We start from the raw sequence: 22,823 nt of genomic DNA on the forward strand, positions 1-22,823 counted from the left end.
AATATTGGAAAATTCACTGTAAACCTGATGATTATCTTGAATGTAAAATATATACAAACAGAACATGAGTGGACTGGGTTTCATTTAGAAAACAGACACTAAAATGAGCCAAACCTGATCATTTCATTTGATTTGAACCTTCTCCACTTACTATCAGCACATCATACAGAAACACAAACACAGTTTCACTGTAATGTCAGAGGACAAACTCGTTCTTCACTGTAACATCTCACAGTGTCCCACACTGATACTGCATGTCTACTAAACAAAACCACAAGGACACCGTCACACGTTCAGGGTCACAATGGATGACAGCAACTCTGTTTCAAATAACATTGAATATATTTCAACTTCCAACACATTACAGATAAAAAGTACTTACTGATTACATTCTAGTCTGACCTTTAGTTTTTTCACCCACTGACACTCATTAGATGGATAATCGTAAAATTAGCATCACTATCCTAGTTTATGTGCAGCAAATTATTCCTAATAAATTAATCAAATATCTTCACAATAATCCTCCAACCTGGAGTGAATTATTTCAAAGACATTTCATGAGTGATAATACCTTCTAATGGTTAAAGTGGATTATACAAAGACTTGCACCTTAAAATACACATAACAGTATGTTGGAGAATAGAAATTGTATAAATATGAATTTGGATTACATATTACATTGTCTAAAAACTTCATCATTCATCATTATAAGATATATTGATATCAAATTTGTCAGATTGTACATCAACAGCACAACATACATCCTGATGTAACTAACATAACATCTCCTAAATTGTTTTATTACACTTCCACTATCACATTAAGTATCTTCTTAAAAGTATGTTTTCGTTTTTTTTCTTATTCAGCTTTTTGATTATAAATCAAAATTGTACCATAACTATATGCTAAACTCCTTTCTCCACATAACAATCCCATTCCTAGATAAAAGTTTCTGTATATTATCTACCTGCAAACTGCTTTAAGATGACTGACAGAGATGTGATGGCAGCTAAAAACAGTTAAACATTTCCAGTTCAACAACCACACTGGTTTACCTCACTGATCTGCTGGTACTGGATGGTTCCTGACAGATCTACAGAAAAAACTGTGATGATGTTATTAAAATGATGAGAGATTCTATCACAGAAAAGTGGTGAGTACTTCTTCAAGTTTAATGATAAACAAATGATAAAAACCAGGAATCCAGGGCAAAATACAACAATGTGCACAGGAAAGTAACAACATTTAACAAAAGAAACCAGCAAGGAGTGACTGAGAATGATTTCTACATATATTGGATAATTTGATTATTGAACTAGGAAAACACGACTCTTTAGAAACAGATGTGAGAAAAGAAAAAACACCAGCAAACAAAGTGGAGAAACTGGGAACATGGAGAAACATCTAATAGATAGAGATACATAAAAACTAATCACCACTTATTTTTGCTTCATTTCTGATTTACTTTTATTAAACTTTTCTTAGTGTTCTTACTAACAACATGATAAATAATGTTATCACTAATCTTAAATTACTACATCAAACCCCAAAACAAGAATGCTAATAAACAAACATAGAAACCAGAAGAAAAGATGCTCCCCACTGCTGAAAACTAACCGGTGTTACCAGGCAGTGTGCCGTATTTATTCCCTCTCGTGGCCTTTATTTAGCAAAATAAAGCAAAGTGGATTATAAGAGAGGAGGAACACATGGTAAAAACATCATCAGGCCGTGAGAGAACCCAGTGAAAGCAACATTGAAGAGAAAGGTTTCCATTTACAGATCGCTCTCTACCAGTGAAGAGACAGTTTTGGATGATAACATAAATATAGATCCTGTTATTTACATGAGCTGCTGACTCACAGCTGCTTCACCAGATTTCAAACTTCTTGTTGCCCTTAAAAGGAGTTTTGTTGATGATGTTGTTGTTGTTCAGTCTACAAAAAAAGCAAAGCAGAAAAAATAAAATTTGAGAAACAACAACATGGCTTCCGATGCTCAGAGATCAGCCAGGGTTTACCATCAGAGGCTCAGAGATCATCCTCTGATGGTAAACTCCTCCAATGATGGAGCTCTGAAGAATGTCTGCTCACCTCAAACAATCAATGAAAGGGTTCATGAAGCAAAGACGGAGTAAACAATCAGTGGAGAGATCAGTGATGTGATTGTGACTCAGACTGAAACACAAACACAAGACAAAACTTCATCAAAACATGTTGATTATTGATCAGTAAATCTGAACCAAAGAGGAAAGCAGCCAATTCCTTATGAAACCGTCCTTTTGTATAACATGTCTAGGATTTATCTGACAGTACATTTCACATCATAATCCCAGTGAAATACTTAACAATGACCCATTCCCCATTGGCTGGCTGAGGAAAATCCTAATCTCACCCCTCTGCTCATTGCATGCAACCAGATTTAGAGTCATCTGGTGAGATTGTAAAGCACATCTCACCAAATAATAGCATCAATTAGCTGCCCTAATAATGGTAGCTAATATATATTAGCTACCATTCTATCCCCAGTGATAGAATGGGAGATACTGAATAAGAGGGGTCCCAGAATTGAACCCCATGTGACTCCTGTCAATCTGATGAGATGATATCTCTTGATATAAAGTCCATTTTCCTTAAGTACATTTCAAAACACATTTCTGCACCAGGGAGTCGTACCAAACTCTCCAGTCCCTGGAATAATATGTGAGATTAAAATCATGTGAAATGAGGCACTGAGATCCATTGAAAATCAGCACTGCAGTTGTTCCACTGTCTGTTTACATGGACGTCATAAAACACTTTGAAAAGCAAAGTCTCAATACTTTGATGAGCACCAAAACCAAACTGAAACACATTAAAGCTGTTGGTCGTCTCTATTTAACTGTTAATAAATATTTTCTAACATTTCATTTCTTAACAACAGATTGAGCATTGTCCTATAATTGCACTGTAGTGATTTAGAAAAACTTATTTTGTTTATCAGTGGTTTATTAATTGGTTCTTAACACCTGAAGATAAATAACTCACAGAAGAAATGACTTCTCCATTTTATTTAGATCAGATGCATTGACAGACAGAACTTCAACTGAAGCTGTGAATAGAATGTGCAGAACTTCTCCAGATAACTCAAGGAGAACAATAAATGATTTATCATTACATCCTAATTTGCAGGGTTCCAAGTTCACCACATTTGTTATGTTAGAGCTCAGTACTGGAATTGGATTTGGTGCTGATCCAGGAATCCTGAATCAGATCTCATTCAGGATGAGGATCCATCTGGTCCAGGCTGGAAATGGGTCTTTGGGGAGAGCTGGCATTTGGAATTAACAATTGTTTGTAGTAAGGTTACAATTTTTTTACATTTAAACCTTTACACTATTATTAAATACTTCAAGTTTTTTATGACACATTACTATTTGTTGAAGGACAGTGTGAATACAGAGATGTCTCTGAAACCAGGTAGAGGCTCAGTTCCTCCAAGTACTGGGTTATTTTCTGCTTCCACTCAGGGTAACAAACCTCACACCTGCAGCTAAAGAGGGAAGAGTTGAATATATTGTAGGGAAAAAGGTTTTGTGTGATTATTTAGGTGAGTAGTCTCTTAGAGACTTTTGCTGTGAGATGTTCTGAGAAATGATATCAAAAACAGATCTTCATATTGAATTAAAATGATTATTTTCACCTTGCTCACTCTTTTAGTTCTGGTTTACTCCTTCACATATAGATCAAGGAGAAATTTACTGATCTTAAAACACTCCATATCTCACAGAGGTCAGTGGACTCACTTGCCTGGGGATGTGTTCCTGCTGACCAGCAGTGTGTGGCAACCATTTGGGATGTACTCTCACTTTGGTAGAGAGAATATCCACATACATCGTTTGTGATGGAGCTGTGCTGTTTTGGGATGAGCATGTTTGAATACCTACAGGTTCATTATGAGGGACCTTCCTCCACTGGGGAAAGTGATTGGCTTGCAGTTAATACTTGGCTTGGAGAAGTGGGATGAGAGAAGTGCAGGTACCTGAAAGCCATGGCCATAAGTATTGTTTGGTTGAGGGCCAGACTGGGTTTGCTGCTATTGTCCAAACAATTGGCAAAGATGAGTTGAGTGACTCCATCCATCCATCCATTATTAGTACACCCTTCTTCCCTGATGGGGTCGGGAGGGTTGCTGGTGTCTATCTCCAGCTGCGTACCGGGCGAGAGGCAGGGTTCACCCTGGACAGGTCGCCAGTCTGTCGCAGGTGACTCCATCTCAAGAAAGGGATCCTATCCACTTCCTTTCCCCATCACATGCAAATAATATTATTTACATAACCACAGAAACATGTCTTGGTTAGGTGACTATGGAGCAGGTACAACCTGGTGTGGTTGTGCCTGGGTTAATGTTGCACTAGCCTAGCAATAACCTTCCTCCTCAATTCCACTCAATTCTAATCTCACTATAACAACTGACTAGTGACAAAGATATTCAGCGACATCACAGCAGTTAGAATTAATTTCTGATTTGTTTACAAAGACAGAACACACTGAATCGTCAGCTGCAAAACTGCAGGGAAAAAGGAAACTTCAGAGGAAAGGAGATTGATTCCAAATAACTGTTAGTTTCTTAAACAAGATTACCTGGTCTGATGATGAGCTGCCACACTGATTAGCAAAGGGGCAATAAAAAGTATAGAAACTGTGCTGGCAGCAAGCTGAGGGGCAAAAACTCTTGGAGCAAAAGAGCTAATGTGGGTACGTACTCCTATGATCCACCTCAATCCATGAAATAAGACTCAAGGACATAAGCAGACAGCCCCCATGACCAATGGCAGAGCTGCAGCGCAAAGACATAGACTGAGCTGAGAGTCCAGTAAATAAAACAACAGAAAACCAGGGCATAAAGGCTAATCAGGAAGAACAAGCAAGAAAGTGACACTGGACATAGCAATGAGCTCCACCAGCCCTGAAACATGAAGAATGACTGCTTTGATAACCAGGACAGACTGAGGCCTAGCAGATCCTGGATGATACTACATCCAGTGTGCCTCTGAATCTAAACACTTCATATAAAAGATGGCTCCATCCTTGTAAAGGGAAAGAGACGTCACACTCTTTCATGTGCCCAGCTTCACTAGGGGAATCAAATAAGTCATATTGGAAAAGCAGTGAATAATGGTGATTATGGTGGTCCATGGTGTTGGAAGTGGTTAGACCTGTGATGAATTCCAGTGGGAAACAGGCAGAAGGCAGAGAAACCCTTATGCAGGATGGAAAGCTGGGAACACACCAGGCAGTCTGAGACTCATTCCTTCACATCCCTGGTCATGTTCCTCTATCAGAAGTGTGACTGGAAAACCTTGAGGGTCTCAACACCACCAGGAACACTAAGCTACCTTGAAACACAGAAACACTTCAACACCTTTAGGATTAGATTGTGTGAGAGAAGTAGATGGTGGGAAGGAGAACCCTGAGGAACAGTTCCTGTTGGTTGGCCTCCATGTTCCTGTTCTCAACCTCTAACTGGGTTACTGTCACACTGACTGGAGAAGAATAAATCACCCCAGTGGAACAAGTGGTTGTTATGATGAAGCCCTCTTTCAAAATTTGCTCCTGATTTCTCATTTTTGGATGCAGGCCCATAACATAATATAAACTATAGAAATACAGAGTCCAGTTGTCTTGCCTGGGGAAGAATATTTATCTGTCTTTATGTACTGCAGATTCTTGTTAAAAGTTTCTTAGCTTCCCCAGCAAATGTCTCTATTCCTCCGCTGCTAACTTCATCACAGACAATGGAGATGATGGTGATAGGAGTTCACTACCCCACATTCAGTAGGTTGCCAGTTCAGTCCCTACTCTCCCCACCTGTGTCATTGTGTAGTTGAGCAAGATACTTGACCAGCCTTGCTTGCTGGTGGTGATCAGACATGAAGATCAGTAGCTTACCATGATCAGCATATAGTCTCCATTTGGGGTATTGAAGGCATTTTTCCATTCGTCCAAATACACACCACATTTTGAGTATTCCTTAGACCTAATTTAGAGATGACAGTAGAGCCCTGGATGCATTGAAATTCAATGTTTGTGAGTGGGACAGAATAATAAATCTTAATGGCAATCTCATTAAAACCTCTGTCAATGGTAAATGGACTGAACTTATATAGCACTTCTCCGGTCATTTTGACCACTCAAAGCACTTTCCTCTACAGTAATACACCAATACCTACAGATCGGTAGTCAATTTGGGGTTAAGTGCCTTGCCCAGAGGCACATCGACATGTGGCAGGAGGAAGCTGGAATCAAACCTAGAACCTTTCAATCGCAAGACAACTACTCTACCATACAGCCACAGTTGCCCTCTAGTAAATGCTATGCCCAAATGAACCATCCTTCTTTCCTACTTAGGAGAGGAGGAGGAAGAAATGATTCCTCCTGGAGGCCCTCCTTTGCGTGGCCCTGCATGATCTGGTCTTCACAGATAAAAAAGTGAATAAAAAGAAACTTTGGATGTTCTGGGCCCCTTGCAGAAAGATGATGGAACAATCATAGGGGTAGTGAGGAAGCAATGTTTGTACAAAAATAAAATACATCTCCTTGAGGTGATGGTAGATGTTACAGATGTTGGAAACCATATTTGTTCACAAACTGATCAGATCTATTATTTAAACATTCCTTGTGCTACAGAGATAACTTCCAAACTCCCCTCAAGTATCTGATAACATTTAGTCAGATAAGAACTGATCCCAACTACAAAAGCAAACATCCAAATAAATTGTCTTTGGAGTTAGCCTACAACAAATACATACAAGCTGAAGATCTACTTCATCTAACCTGCAAGTGAGGAATAGAATTTATTACAGACCTTTGAAATGTGCTTTTGAAAACTTGTACACAGCAAACTGCCCTTCTGCATTCCTACAGAGAGAAGAAAACTCTTGATACGTCTACCTACAGAGGCCACCTGCAGTGACCTCTCCATTCCTTTTAGAGAAGGATCCTTGCTTTACTTTTTCCTTAACTAAATTACCAGAGATTCTAATGACATTCATTATTGTGTAAAAACTTTCTTCTACCAGTCAACTGATTTCCTTCTTTCACGACACTGAGTGACTTAGGACTCCAGACATGCTGGACTTGGTGTCCTGATTAAAGATTTTTATTGTTATATAGTTTAAATTATAAATTATTTTTAACTACTATTAATTATCACATAAGTAAAACATTGATGACAGTTCTCACATTTTTTGCAAAATTTTTTCCTTCCTACATTTCTAATTGCTACCAAGTCCATGTAGGCCATTCTTCAAAATAGTAAATCTACATTAAAGTTAGATCAACCAGCTTGTTGAAGCTTTTCTTAACATCAAAGAAAAGCCCCAACAAACCTCAACAAGCAAAATAACACACATCTTAGTTCGCGGTTTTTTGAGCTTCTAACAAAAGAAACCGAGGAAAAAACAACTTCACATCAACTACTTTAGTAGTTTTCAAGTAGCAGCAGGGTTGAGATGATGCTTGTTGAGCTAGCTGACTCAACAAGCATCATCTCTTTTCAAAGAGATGATGATTTGGATCATCTTTACAAAGAAAGGTATAGAACAAAGGGCTGGTTTTCACCAAGCTAACGCTGCACTGGCAGCCATGTAAGTTTCTCCACCACTATGGTTGTCTGTGCAGTGATGGACCTGCAGCTTCAGACTTCAGGGAACCTTTCTAAGACTTCCTCATTTCTCCCTTTGGCCCTGGTGGGAACAGCTGTGCCTTACCAAACCAACTTTTACCCTATTGAAGAATCTCAAGCAGAAACCTACAAACATAAATGCACACAAACACAGACAGGTGTTTGACTAAAGGGTCTTCAGATACACTCTGGTTGCCACTACATAGATCTTCAATTAACTTGTACCTTGTCATTTTCTTATGTTGTTTGTCACTAATGTTTCTCTCTTCTATTCTCTTTCACTTTCTGCAGGTGGAGAAGTAAACTTCTACAATATTGCCTTGTACTTTCTCTATCCTTCTGCTCCCCCTACTTTTATCTCTTCTTTCCTTTTAAACCTTTCTCCCTTCCCCTTTCTTTACCAAGGTCATTAAATTTGAAATAAACCTCATGAAGTTTAACATCATAGCAAATACCATAAGGCTCTGTAACATAACCACTATGTTTGTTTTTTTCCTGAATAAATACATTAAAAAGTATGAAAAATGTATCAAACTGTCGTGTAGAACAGTTGCTGTGATTTCATTGTTAAAAAATATTTTCTAATTTCCACTGTTTGTAACTGATTTGGGTGAATCATGATGTTTTCAGGTGTGTGTGAAATTAGAGACTAAAAAGGGGCGTGTGTGTCGGCGCGAGAAGGCACAACCGGAGAGGAAGACGCTCACCGTTACATCTCTGCAGAGGGACTTTTCACTTGTCTGAACATTTAAAAAATAGTAAAATCAACGAAAAGACGTAAAACAACGATCAAAGTTCACCCCAGCACCGCAGATCATATCTTAGGAACTGGATCAGAACTGGTGATTCATTGTTGCTAAGAATCAACAAATTTCATATTGAGTGGTTGGGTTTTGATTTATTTTTAACAAATTAATGGTGTAGCATATTTTTACCTGTTACCTAAGACAGATCCCCCCTGAGTGTATTGTGATTTCAGCTTCAAGCCTAATTTTACAGCTCTACTTGTGACAATACATCAGTTGGGTCTCACCTTGATACTGACAGAACTCTGAGTACCAACCCTTCACCCCAAACACAGATACAACATGGATGGTCTGTGTCTGACAGAGAGGAGAGTCTGGGAAACTTACTCCAGGTTGTGCACTTTGTGCAGATGTCTGATGAGTTGGTCTGTCAGCAGCTGGTCTGTCAGCTGGCAGTGACTGAGGTCCAGCTCTCTTAGATCTTCACAGTAATCCAGCATCAGAGCCAGAGCTCCACAGAGCCTCTGATCCAGTGGCCGGTGACTCAGGTCCAGTTCTCCTCCCAGGGCTCTGCACAGGGACGTTGCTCGTCTCACGGCGTCCCTCTGATTGTTCACGGCAAGCAGAGACAGAAGCTGGACCAGGACCGTCTTATTGACTCTGAACAGAACAATAACACCAAAGAACATCAACTTGAAGGTCAATAAACTTCTCCCTGCTTCGGCTTCGGCTTCGTCGGCTCTCTAACTGACCTGAGACGGACTCTGTCCAGGACGGGAAACAGCAGGTCCAGCCCGCTGTCCTCCGCCTCGCAGTCTCTCAGGTCCAGCTGTGCGTCCCTGCTGCTGTGTCTCAGGACGGTGGAGACGGCCCTGCAGTCGGCCGCCGTCAACCTCAGAGGCTCCGTCTGATCCTCCTCTGGTAGCTCCACGCAGGACGAGCAGGAAAGATCCAATCTGTGCCGTAGGGTCCACAGTAGGTCTGATGCTGCCCCCTGCTGGCTGTCAGAGGCAGCGCAGCAGTGGATGAACCTCAGCAGGAGATTCCTGTCCACACTGGTGGGAAAAGAGAAGAAACAAAACCAACCGGGTGATGAACGGGAGGGAATGGTTCATCGTGGGAAGGAGGCCTGAGGAGCAGGTTCTGATATCTGACCTGAGATCAGAAACTGTGTGCAGCATATAGAGGATGGACTGAATTCCCTCTGTTGGGATGGAGCTCCACAGCAGCTTCAGTTTCACTCCCTCACTGTGTCTGAGGATGAACAGCAGAGCGTCGCAGTCCTTGGAGTCCAGCTCTGTGCAGTTCAGGTCGATCACGTGATCCAGTGACCTCAGCAACCCGGTTATCGTGTGATAACTGGGGTGAGTCCTGAAGATCTCCCTGATGGAAGTCCTAACAAAGCTGGGACTGGGCCTGAAAGAGGATTCAACACGACACTTTGTTAGTTCCAGGAACCACAGGCTGCTGATGGAAGATCAGACCAACTATTGACTAGAAAACAAAACATCCACCTTTCAATCACCATCCTGTGCAGGAAGGGCAGCAGCTGAGCAGCTCTCTCCTCTAACAATCGGTTCTTCCTCAGGTTCACGGTGATGGGCTGAGCTGTCGGCTGCTGCAGCAGGAAGTGAAGAAGCTCCCAGCTCAACTGGCAGGAGCTCAGGTCTCCACCGACCTTATTCAAGAGGGGCTGAACGTCAGGTTCTGGTCCTGAACCTCGTGGAGGAGAACAAGAAGCTGCTGGAGTTTCTCTTTACTCAATCTGCAGAAATCACAGATTAAACTCTTACTGTGTTTCTTAACTGTTTACTTTCTGATAGACGTGATGAAGATTTTCACCTGAGTGTGAGAGGAGCGTCGTGAAGCAGCAGACTGAAGAGACTCTGAGGAGGGAGTCCGGACTCGGTCAGGTCCAAGCGTCCCGCTGTCCAGAACCTCAGCAGAGACGACAAACTGCTGCCGACCTTCAACAAGACTCTCTGTGGCTGATATTTGGTGGAAACCACAGAAAGCTCTTCTAGGACCAGAGGAAAGGCCACTCTGCCTCTTCTCACCCACTGAGAGAGGAACAAGACCAGACTGTTGGAGAGTCTGGATCAGAGAGAAGAACAGAGATGATGGACATCAAGAACTGATGGTTCAACAGCAGATAAGAGATGAGAAAGAGACGTTGTTCTTCAGGTTCCTGCCTCAGACTGTGGAGATGTGTTGTAGATCTAAAGAGGACAGCAGCTCCTCTGACGGACATCTGGCTGTCTGTGAGGATTAGATCCACTTTAGATCCACACAGGGAGAGAACTTTTCCCACAGAGCTGCAGGTTTTCCTGGATAAAACTCCTGTTAGCAGCAAATTGAAGTTCAGAAGCTGCAGGAGAGAAACCAGCTGCTGGATCTCCTCTCTGGATCTCATTGACAGAGATGAACAAACACTCTGGAAAAACCCAGGAGGAGAACTGAAACAGAGAGAGAGAGAAGTGAAAAAAAATAATTTGAGATAAAGGAAGCTAAAATCTCAATGACAACATCTTACTGTACCTGAGCTGTGAGATAAAAGGCAGACACTGCAGGAAACTCCTCACTTCACTCTCTTCATGTGAGCAGTCTGTCAGCATCACTAGTTTCTTGTCTGGTTGGAGTTTCATCACTTCCATAAAGTCAGACATCTTTCTCTCTGACAGATTTATGGTCCAGTATTCAGGAGTCGACTGTAAAACTGACTGTAATGATGGAAGGAGACTCAGACCTGATTTAGTCTCTCTGTCCTTCATCTGGGAGTACAGATCCAGCAGGAAGTCACTCTGTGATTTTCTGCATCCATCTTCAAAATCAGCCATGCATCTGTTATCTAATGGAAATGTTTTATATCTACAGACTGATGCCAACATCTCCAGCATCTTCTCTCCTGTCTGCTGTTCTCTCTCTGCTGCTGCACAGAACAGTTTCACTAACAACCTGGTTCCTTCATGAAAATCTGAGCTCCAAGGATCAAACCTGGAACAACAAGAAGGAAACATTTAGTGATTATTTGATCTGAGCTGCATAAATTCAACCTTTGTTGTTGCTAGGCATGTGGGTGACCAAGGCACATATGATTTGTTGTTGACTTCATGTAGGAAGAAGTTACTTTATTAACCTTTTTTAATCTGGTTACAAAGGAGACGTTATACACACTACCAATTAAATCGGAATGGAGTATATTTATGTACATGTGGATAAAGATCTATGTAAGTGTTACATATGGAAAACTGTTAATTTTCACAAAATATCCACATGATACTCATTTTTGTAACTCAGATTAAATATAATGACTGTACCTGAGTTGTGAGATAAAAGGCAGACACTGCAGGAAACTCCTCACTTCACTCTCTTCAGGTGAGCAGTCTGTCAGCATCACTGGTTTCTTCTCTGATTGGAGTTTCATCACTTCCAGGAGGATGGAGGTCTTTCTCTCTGACAGCTTTCTGGTCCAGACTTCAGGAACTGACTGGAAAACTGACTGTAATGATGGAAGGAGACTCAGACCTGATTTAGTCTCTCTGTCCTTCATCTGGGAGTACAGATCCAGCAGGAAGTCACTCTGTGATTTTCTGTATCCATCTTCAAAATTAGCCATGCATCTGTTATCTAAAGGAAATGTTTTATATCTACAGACTGATGCCAACATCTCCAGCATCTTCTCTCCTGTCTGCTGTTCTCTCTCTGCTGCTGCACAGAACAGATCCACTAACAACCTGGTTCCTTCATGAAGATCTGAGCTCTCAGGATCAAACCTGGAACAACAAGAAGGAAACATTTAGTGATGATTTGATCTGAGCTGCATAAATTCAACCTTGGTAGTTGCTAGGCATGTGGGTGACCAAGGCACATATGATTTGTTGTTGACTTCATGTAGGAAGAAGTTACTATGTTAAACTATTTTAATCTGCTTACAAAGGAGAAGTTATACACACTACCAATTAAATCAGAATGGAGTATATTTATGTACATGTGGATAAAGATCTATGTAAGTGTTACATATGGAAAACTGTTAACTTTCACTAAATACTCTATTTCATAACTCTGATTTAATAATATGACTTTACCTGAGCTGTGAGATAAAAGGCAGAAACTGCAGGAAACTCCTCACTTCACTCTCTCCATGTGAGCAGTCTGTCAGCATCACTGGTTTCTTCTCTGATTGGAGTTTCATCACTTCCAGGAGGATGGAGGTCTTTCTCTCTGACAGCTTTCTGGTCCAGACTTCAGGAACTGACTGGAAAACTGACTGTAATGATGGAAGGAGACTCAGACCTGATTTAGTCTCTCTGTCCTTCATCTGGGAGTACAGATCCAGCAGGAAGTCAAGACGAAATTTAAATCTGTCATCATGATGATCATCATCATCATCATCACATGTTAATTCATCTCTACAGACTGATGTTAACATCTCTAGCATCTTCTCTCCTGTCTGCTGTTCTCTCTCTGCTGCTGCACAGAACAGATCCACTAACAACCTGGTTCCTTCATGAAGATCTGAGCTCTCAGGATCAAACCTGGAACAACAAGAAGGAAACATTTAGTGATGATTTGATCTGAGCTGCTTGAATACAACCACACACTACTGATGGACTCCATCTTGTCTGTCATCTATGGGATGAAATTACATGTTCAACATGTTTGATCAGAGCAGCTCTTACTGACTCTCAACACAAACTCTGATCCTGTGATTCACATCTCTGAGTTATTATCATCTCTGGGGTTTTAGCATTAAGTTTTTAAACTAAAACATCAAAACTAAAACCAAACATGAGAGAAACGACCAAAACTTCAGTTCATCTCGTGAACAACAGGAGCTGAAGCTTCACCTTGATCCTCATTTAACACATAAATCTCAGTTCTGCTGCTCAACATCTGCAGCTGGAGACACAAAGTGATGAAGACTCCTTACTGTCTGCCATCCTAATGTCTTGCTCTCTATAGAGCTGCTAGGATCTTCATCATGCTCAGTAAAGTTCACTGCAGTCACAAGGTCAAATGCAGCTACATGGAACATTGTCTGTTTGTCTCATGCTGGGTTTAAAAGCTGTTCAGTGAAACTAACAGAGATTCTTCTTTGACTTTTTAGCTGCATGTTTCCAAACTGCTGCACCTCAATGTTTCTCCCTCAATGTTCTCTTGGAACCATTTGTTCAACCAGAGACCTTTGTTCAGACCAGTTAGACCAGTAATGGTTCACGTTGCTGTTCTGAGGACTGGAAACACGGGGGAGGAGTTAGAGAGGATGGACTGGAAGAGGAACCTGAAAACTGACTGGAGTCAGTTCTGCTGAAGCCAGAAGAAAATTACAAACATGAAGCTGAACTAACAGCATCTAGAAACTAATAAACATTAGTTCACATCCTGGTAGTTTACTGGGAAATAAAACTAAAGTAGATTGAACTGAACTCATGTTTAATAATATTAACCTCAAAGATAATTAGTAAATAAACCTTAACTACAAATATGTTAACATTAACAGATCAGATTTTCCTCTGAACTATAAAGGACATTTAAACAATATGAGAACATTAATAATATCAGACGATAAAGAAACATAACTGGATTATTTTAACTTTGTTCTAATATTATAAATAATCCAAAATTTAAATCATTTACAGACAATGGTTATTTTACATAACAGTAACATAAAATAATATGACTGTACCAGAGTTGTGAGATAAAAGGCAGACACTGCAGGAAACTCCTCACTTCACTCTCTCCATGTGAGCAGTCTGTCAGCTCCACTAGTTTCTTCTCTGGTTGGAGTTTCATCACTTCCAGGAGGATGGAGGTCTTTCTCTCTGACAGCTTTATGGTCCAGACTTTAGGAGCTGACTGGAAAACTGACTGTAATGATGGAAGGAGACTCAGACCTGATTTAGTCTCTCTGTCCTTCATCTGGGAGTACAGATCCAGCAGGAAGTCACTCTGTGATTTTCTGTATCCATCTTCAAAATTAGCCATGCATCTGTTATCTAAAGGAAATGTTTTATATCTACAGACTGATGCCAACATCTCCAGCATCGTCTCTCCTGTCTGCTGTTCTCTCTCTGCTGCTGCACAGAACAGATTCACTAACAACTTGGTTCCTTCATGAAGATCTGAGCTCCAAGGATCAAACCTGGAACAACAAGAAGGAAACATTTAGTGATGATTTGATCTGAGCTGCATGAATACAACCACACACTACTTGTTGGAGCCTGTAAAGGGTTGGATGAATTTGTTTTTGTTGATGTTGCGGATGAGTGGTGGATTTATTGTTGTTTGTTTGTTTTGTGCTGGGGCCCTCCTCCTCGTCAGTCAGCCTACTTCTATAATTGGCAGGCAGGCAGCAGCTGGGAAGTTCTGGTTGTTTGATAGAGGAGTGAGGAGTGGAATGGTTTTCTTTACCGTCAAATAAACTTTACTTATTATAAGTCAACTCGGAGACTATTTTTGATTAAAAGTTTTGATATCTTTCGACAAGAAGCCATCTCCGCGAGTGCTTTTTGGTTTTGACGAGTCAAAGACCTCCTCCTGAGGACTACTCTGGCGATGAGAAAATTTGGAGGCTTGTTAAGACGCCAGAGTAGCCGTAACACTACTGATGGACTCCATCTTGTCTGTCCTCCATGTGATGGAATCACAGTACTTGGACACCCACGAGTCTTACACTAGCATTGGGTCCCATACAGGAACTACTAAAATTAAATCCTGAGGTTGTTTAATCCCTCACCTGTTCCGAATCACTGTTAACCTAGTGAATACAACCACCATGGACTGATAAAAAACAAACCTACTGTGAGATTTTTTTAACATTTAGAACTATGAGCATTTTAATGATGATTGGACTCTATATTTTTTTTGTTGTTGTGTTGGAGCCTTTGCCTGCCTTGAGAAGACAAGAAGAGAATTACAAACCCCGGTTTTGTGAGCAAACCAAACACATAGTGGTGTTTTTCCCCGAATAAAAGGGCTGGTTTATCAGTGAAAATATGAGATGCTCTGCGACAGACTGGCGACCTGTCCAGGGTGACCCCACCTCTCGCCCAGAACGTAGCTGGAGAGGCACCAGCTACCGACCCCATTAGGGACAAGGGTGAATAGAAAATGGATGGATGGACATGAGATGCTGAAGGACCAAATCCCCATCAAACTTTGTCCCCACCCACTTACAATGGTCAGTTAGTTATCCTGTCAGGTGAGCCTCTCTCTCTCTGAATGTATTATTGACTCTTGAGTTGATGAAGCTTTCATAGATCTAAACCCTGAATAGGGAGACCAGTCAGATGTTGTTACCACTAACGATCCAAACTACTCCCTAAAAATGGTTTTTTTTTTCATCCCCTTTTTTTTACATAAAAAAAGTTAACATGGAACGTGCTGTGGTGGCGCAGGGGTTAGCAAGCACTACGTTTGGAGGCCTTAGTCCTCGACGCGGACGTTGCAGGTTCCTGACAACCATGTCTTCCCCCCTCTCCTCGCCCTCTTTCCTGTCTGCCTATTGTTGCAAAAATACAAGCCACTAGCGCCGCAGAAAAGTTTTTGGACAAAACAAAAAAGAAAAAAAAAAAGTTAACCTGGACCAGAGCACCTGACCTCAGGTTCCACCTTTCTAACACCCACAGTGCAGCCCTGACACTCAATTTCACAGAGACTCACACCTTGAGACATGTAAACAAAACAGCGCACATCTTAGTGTCACTGAGGACTTGTTAGGATCATCAGAGTCAACGGTGCTAACAGGGAATTGAATAGAGGCTTTAGAGGCAGATCCATAGTACCCTGATTGTCTCTACAGTGATTTTAATGGCTTTGTTAGTGACCTGTATTGCCCTGTCAGTGTGAATGTTTGTGATGATACTAAATAACCCTGATATATAGGGTTATATATATCAAAACAACTGTCAGAACTGAAGAAGTCTATAAGATGAGAGGTGAAATGTCTTCAAGATAACAGGAGGAGTCGATTTCTCCACATTTAAAATACCAAACATCTGCTTGGTCTGCACCAGTTTCATAGCCACTCCTAACATACAGAAATAATGTTTCTTACCTGAGATAATGTGTGTATGGCAGAGCCTGTAGCAGGGATTCACACAGACTCTGGCAGACATGATCTCTTTGGGTCCACTGGAGGCAGACATTGACCTTTGTAGCTGACCTCTGCATGACCTTCAGAGCTCTGTCAAACAGCTGCTTTTTAACTGGAAAATAGAGCTGGTTTCCACAGCGCTGCAATAATGTCATATATTCTGTCAGCCCTTCACTGAGAAAGACAACAGTCCACAGCTGCTGAGCCAGAGGGTAAACCCTGTAATTAAAAAAAAAACTAAATCACTATATAAAAATGTTATACAATATTAGCATTGTGTAACCAAACTTATCTGGAATAAATTTTGTAATAGTATATGTCCTTATCAAAACAATGAATATGAAACAAAGCATGTTGAGTCATACCATTGAAGATTTTGAATGCAACCAAACAGTGGCTTCACTCCTTGCTCAGACACCGTCACATCCTGAAGGTTCAGATTTATTTTCCTTTCCTTTGACTGAGTGACCACATAGGCCAGAGCACAGCAGGAATATGGGTCCAGATTCTCTCCACTGAGGTCAAGATGGAAGTCCAGTTTCTCCAGAAAGGAAATGCAGATTTCAGAGCTCTGTGACTCATATAAACATTGGCAGAAAAACAGTACATCAACATCAAGTTCAGTGTCTTCATTTTTGGAGATAAATGTGTCAATCATCTCTTTGAAGAACCATCCAGATGTTTCCTTGATCTCCTCAGCTGGAATCAGATAGCTCATCAAACGTGGACTCTTCTCATTCAACAAACTGCACATGAACGGGATCAGATGCTTCATGTGTTTCTTCTCCTCAGTGAGGCACTGCTGGAAAACCTCCCTGATCTTATCAGGATTCTTCAAAAGCCACAAAGCTGCAAAAAACTCCTGCATGGTGTAATGGAGGAAAGCATAGAGGGTTATGCTTTCAGTAGGAGGTACTTTTACAAAGAGTCCTTTCAGAAAGGAAAAGATGCATCTGTCTTCACAGTTCTGAGTAATCTCCTCAGAAAGTTCTCCCAGGTTCACAGTTTTTCTTTCGGTTGCATTAAAAGCAGCTTCAGCCAGAGACAGGATCCCTTTTCTCTTGGTTTGGATGAATTGATTGAGGTTCCTGATCCTGGTTTTGTTGCTGTTCGTCTGAAGACCAAATCGAACAATATTGATGTATATTTCAGTCACAGTTCTGGGCTGCAGAGAGTCTTCTGATGAAAAGCTGGCAGCCACCATCAGTGCATACATTGGAACATGACAAAGAGTCAACAGCTCCACGTTACTCAGGACCTTCCTGTGATCTTCACCCAGAGTTGAAGACAAATATGTCTTTATTGTTTCCTCACTGAAGCCTTTCACCTCCACTCTGAGCCAGTCTTCAGGACAAAGGTATTCCTCATCTTCAAGTCTGCAGGTAATGATGATTTTAGCATCAGGTAATAAATCTTTGTCTACAAATTTCTCCACAACTGATGTAGATAAATCAGTGACTCCATCCAAAATGACTGTAACATTATCAGAGTTGCTCTTTATGTCCTGTAAGACTTCATCTCTACCCTTATCTGGTTCACTGCATGCAGTGAAAAGAAGATCCTCCAAACTCCTGATCGGTGGGATGTTGGTTAATTTCCTCATATCAATGTAAAACATGTAATCCAGCTCCTTGTTGTCTCTTTCTGACCACAGTCTCAATATTTCATGACTCAGAGCCGTCTTTCCAATTCCAGGTTTTCCAACCAGGAGGATGTTTTTATCTGTTTTCAGCAGGTCACTGGGGGAGATTTCTGGTTTATTCTCTGGAATATAAGTTCTTAACTTTTTAGGACGGGACTTCTTGCTTTTATTGTTTTTAATTTTTTTTATTTTGCATGAAGAAATCTTTCCTTGGATATCAAAAACAAGTGCACTGTAAAACAGATCAGGCTTCTTGTCTTCTGCAAAAAGATCTTTACTTGCCCTCCAGAAGTTCTCTGATAATTTTTTTGCTTTTGATTTTAACTTGTTCTGATAGTTGCAGCATGACCTTGGACCTGCGATAAAAGTAACAATAGGTTAATAAATTAAAATAATTTGGGAATTATTCAGTAGTATTATTCTCTTCCAAGAGACACATTAGATATAAACACATAAAAACGTCACAACATTAATGCATGACTTGATAAAAAACACAAATATACCAGACGTTTTTATACATTCTGGCAGTTGCCGATTTGGTGTCCAAAAATACTAACAGAAGTGTCACTGAGGTGACTAATCAATTGACTAATAATTAAGTGATCAAAAAGTTTGTAATTTGAAATTTGGAATATTATATAAAACATTACTTTCTAATAACTTTTTTACTGTGAGCTGTCTGGACACATGCCAAACTGAAAGCTAATCTTAACAACAAAACTGTTGTAGAAAAATCTTAGTCTTTAAGCATTCATATTTATACTGGACTGCCAATTAAACTATGAATGTTTGTTTCAAAAGCAACTATAAACAGGTGGATTTTTAGTCTAGATTTAAAGGCACAGTGTCGGGTCTATTTCAGTTCCCAACCTGCAAGGATCAAACAGAGACATCAGTTACTCTTCTGCAGAAGAAGGGAGAGAAGCCAGACATGGAGAACCGCAGTCAACCAACTGTCTGGGATTAACTCCACCGGCTCTCATCTCTCAGCTGATTTTTATTATCATAACAAGGAAAAGAAGGTTGGGTTTCGTCACACAGTCACACAGACTATCAGAGAATTCTGCCACAGGATGTTCTAGGACGCTCTTACAAGGCACAAAGCTGCCTGTCTAAGGCAGGCAGTTTGATAAAACCATAAGAGTGTGCAGCGTTTCTAATCTTCAAGCAAACATCCAAAGAACAGGTAAAAAAAAGTTTAATTAAAAGAAAAAGTGTCACAAAATAATATAAAACATAACCTTTCGGTTAAATTCATAATTTAAATGAACTTAGATAATAATTTTTCAAACATTCTCTCCTGTTTTTCATATTATTTACAGTCTAACAAACATCAGGAATACATTTCTTGCTGACGCATTTTCAATGCACACACCATTTCTTCACACCATTAGAAATGGGAATCTTCATCGGAGAAGGAGGCAACAAGTTGGTACTGATACATAACATTTCCAGCACACTGTATTTCAGCAGCTTTGCAGTTTTCTGGAAGTTTGTTCCAGATTTGTGGTGCATAGAAGCTGAATGCTGTTTCTCCATGTTTGGTTCTGGGGATGCAGAGCAGAACCAAAACCAGAACCAGAAGACCTGAGAGGTCTGGAAGGTTGGTACAACAACAGAAGATCTTTAATATATTGAGTGCTAAGCCCTTCAGTGATACATAAACTAAAAACGGTATTTTAAAATCTATCCTCTGAGCTACAGGCAGCCAGTATAGGGACTTTAGAACTGGTGTGATGGACTATATCTTCCTGGTTCTTCAGGTGACAGAAGGCCGACTTTGTAACTGTCTTTCTGTGGCTCTAAATGTTGAGGTCAGAATCCATCACTACTCCCAGAATTCAGGCCTGAACATTGGTTTTTAGTTGTAATAACTCTTGCTCATTCTTCTTTAGATCCAAAGATGATAACTTCAGTTTTGTTTCTGTTCAGCTGTAGAAAGTTTTGGCACATCCACACATTTATCTGTTTGAGGCATTTTTTCAGTAACTTGGATGGGTTCCGAGTCTCCTGGTGACATCGTAATGTAGAGCTGTGTATCATCTGCATAGTTATGGTAGCTGATCATATTTCCTGTTATAACCTGCTCTAGTGGGAGCATATAGATACTGAATAAGAGTAAAACAGATCAGTCTCAATCCAGGGCTAGGATTGAGCCCTGGGGCCCTTAAGGGATGGAGGATAAAAATGTATCAAATATATTAAGCTTTTGTGAATATTAAAGGGGTGGTACTTTCTTCCCAAAAATTTTAACTGGTAAAACTTTCAAGAATTGAATTACACATGTGTAGTGATCAATTCTTTTGATGTTCCCAACAACTTTATGTAGTCAGACCCTCTTGACGTAATCAACATGATCTTGTGTCAGAAGACAGATAACAAGTTGCTCTAACACTGGCCCAACGGCCTTAGATTTTCATCTAAGGCCGTTGGGCAAAATCAGCTCCAATACATTTGGCTCTAAATAAAACACCTATGAAAAACTAAAACAAATAGTTAAAACCTTTTTACTCCTAGTTTGACACATCATTTGCAGTTTTTATGCTTTCTGACGTGTGTACTGTGCTACTTATTTGAAGTTTTAATTACCTCGTATGTAGTTTTGATCCATTTCTGGATCTTCTGTGACAGGAGAGCAGCTGATCCAGTGGTGCGGGTCAAACTTTGTAGCCTCAGTTGAAGCTTCATGACTGTTCTTGAAAAGAGGAGTTGGTCTCTCTAAGGTTCTCCTCCTTGTCTGGTCAATAATCCTTAGAAACCTGTAGCAGGCTTCTTCACCTTTTCTAATGACTGAGTCCAGTATTGCTCTGGTTCTATCATAGTCATCTTTCTCTGCCTTTATCTTGCTGACCTCTTCATCAGTGAGAACTTTTTGCTGATACAAGTTCTCAAGAATCACTGAAAGACTCTTTAATTCTCCAACAAGGTGAGGTCTGGCATTCTTAACATATTCCAAGGCTGACTGTGATGTGCAAGCCATAACTTCAGAGGTTTGTTGTCAGAAAAACCCAAATTCACTGATCTGAAAAATTAAAAAATCAGTTTAAAGAGGTTTTGAGTTAAGGCAGCATATATGAACACACACAGCACATTCATTACGTTTAAGTTCCCCATAAACTAGTCTGGCCCTTTGAAAACTACTGAAACAACAATATGAACAGTTCTTGTAGTTCATTCCACAAGTAAACATCATTCCTAATTCAGTGATATGCATTTAATAATATTTTTCTATTTTATTTAAATAATCACTTGATGTAAACTAGTAACATTCTCCTAAAACTCAAATATTGGCTTAAAAACATTAAATAAAATTAAGTTGTTATCAAACACCAGACTTAAAACATATTATACATAAATAAAACATATTTAAGCATATAAATACATATAGAATTTAGAAACACCACAGTCACAAAAAATATTTACATTTAAAGATGCAAAGTCTGAACATTTTCAAAAGATAATTTTGAAAATGTCCATATGTGAGTGTATGTGTATGGTTGTTGATATAGTGTAAGAACACAAGAGTTTAAGTCAGAGTATCCATTGCATTTGACATAACTGACTCAAAATTCTATCAAATGTAAAAACGTCCTCAGTCATTTAATCATATTTTAAAAGACAAATAACTCTCCTGTATTGGTTTTCCTTCAATATTTGCCAACAAGAAAATCCAAACCAACCTAAACATAAACATACACATTTCATATATCTACAATTACATTACAAGTCATGAAGTAAATTCAAGATATATTGATTTGAGTTTTTACTAGTCATAATTCTAACTAACGATGTCTGGAATGACAACATAATTCAAGATATCTTAAATTGTAATTACGGATGTGTCCCGTCAATTGACGGATCCAGTGTCGTAATTTGAGATATTTTGAAAAGAATTTTGACTCGTCAAAATTTAATTGAAGATATCTTGATTTATTATTCTTACTAGTCAGAATGTAGATGGAGACATCTTGAATTACCATTCCGTACAGTCAAAATGTAGTTTTGTCTAGTTAAGAGGCATTTTTAGAAATCTATAATGTAATTACGGATAGTCAGACGAAACAGAATTTATGTTAAAACGACTTGACATAGCATGCCAGTTAAAACACGGAAACACGATTCATTTTACTAGGACTGTGTTTCAGGTTTATTTCACCTAACGAAAGGAAAATAAATTCTTAATAAACATCTACTTCTCATCGCAGGCTGTCAATCTTTAGTAAAATAAGCAGAAGCACTCACATATAGATATCTCCTGAAAAACAACTTCTACACTCAGTCCGACGTCACTAGCCTTTAAACTTCCGTGTAACTTAAAAAGCTATCACAAGTTAAAATAGTTTCTTCAAAGAAGGGAGTCTAAACACTGTACCTCAACACATGAGCGTTTATATATACAAAACACATGAGCAAATTGAAATCCATTAAAAATAGCTTCAAATCTTACCTCTGTGTCATTTGCAATAACGGCAAAAGATTCATTGTTCTGCATTTCCTCGTTGAAATACGGACTGTCGTCAATCTAGATCCGTGTATCTTCAGGCGTGTTTTTTCGTTTGGAACAAAAAACTAAAGAATTTGGCTTTTCCGTGTAATGAACCAAAATTAAAAATTGGATAACAAACCAAACAGTCATCGGATTTCCAATTTCTGGCATTAAACGAAAGTGAAACTG

At 39.8% G+C, this 22,823-nt stretch overlaps 1 protein-coding gene across 1 annotated transcript; it reads right to left on the reverse strand.

The window, feature by feature from the left end:
- Positions 1-1,151: 1,151 nt before the first annotated feature.
- LOC122827483 lies at positions 1,152-12,027 on the reverse strand. Its single transcript, XM_044110490.1, has 8 exons — positions 11,729-12,027; positions 10,254-10,505; positions 9,926-10,165; positions 9,567-9,827; positions 9,164-9,466; positions 8,799-9,071; positions 2,094-2,177; positions 1,152-1,937 (listed from the first exon to the last, which is right to left on the reverse strand). Exons 1-8 carry the CDS (start codon positions 12,025-12,027, stop codon positions 1,871-1,873), a joined length of 1,779 nt encoding a protein of 592 aa, XP_043966425.1. The 3' UTR covers positions 1,152-1,870.
- Between the last annotated feature and the right edge of the window lie 10,796 nt (positions 12,028-22,823).

The sequence above is a fragment of the Gambusia affinis genome, linkage group LG24 (genome assembly GCF_019740435.1).
Source record: "Gambusia affinis linkage group LG24, SWU_Gaff_1.0, whole genome shotgun sequence".
In the NCBI taxonomy this organism is placed as follows: Eukaryota; Metazoa; Chordata; class Actinopteri; order Cyprinodontiformes; family Poeciliidae; genus Gambusia; species Gambusia affinis.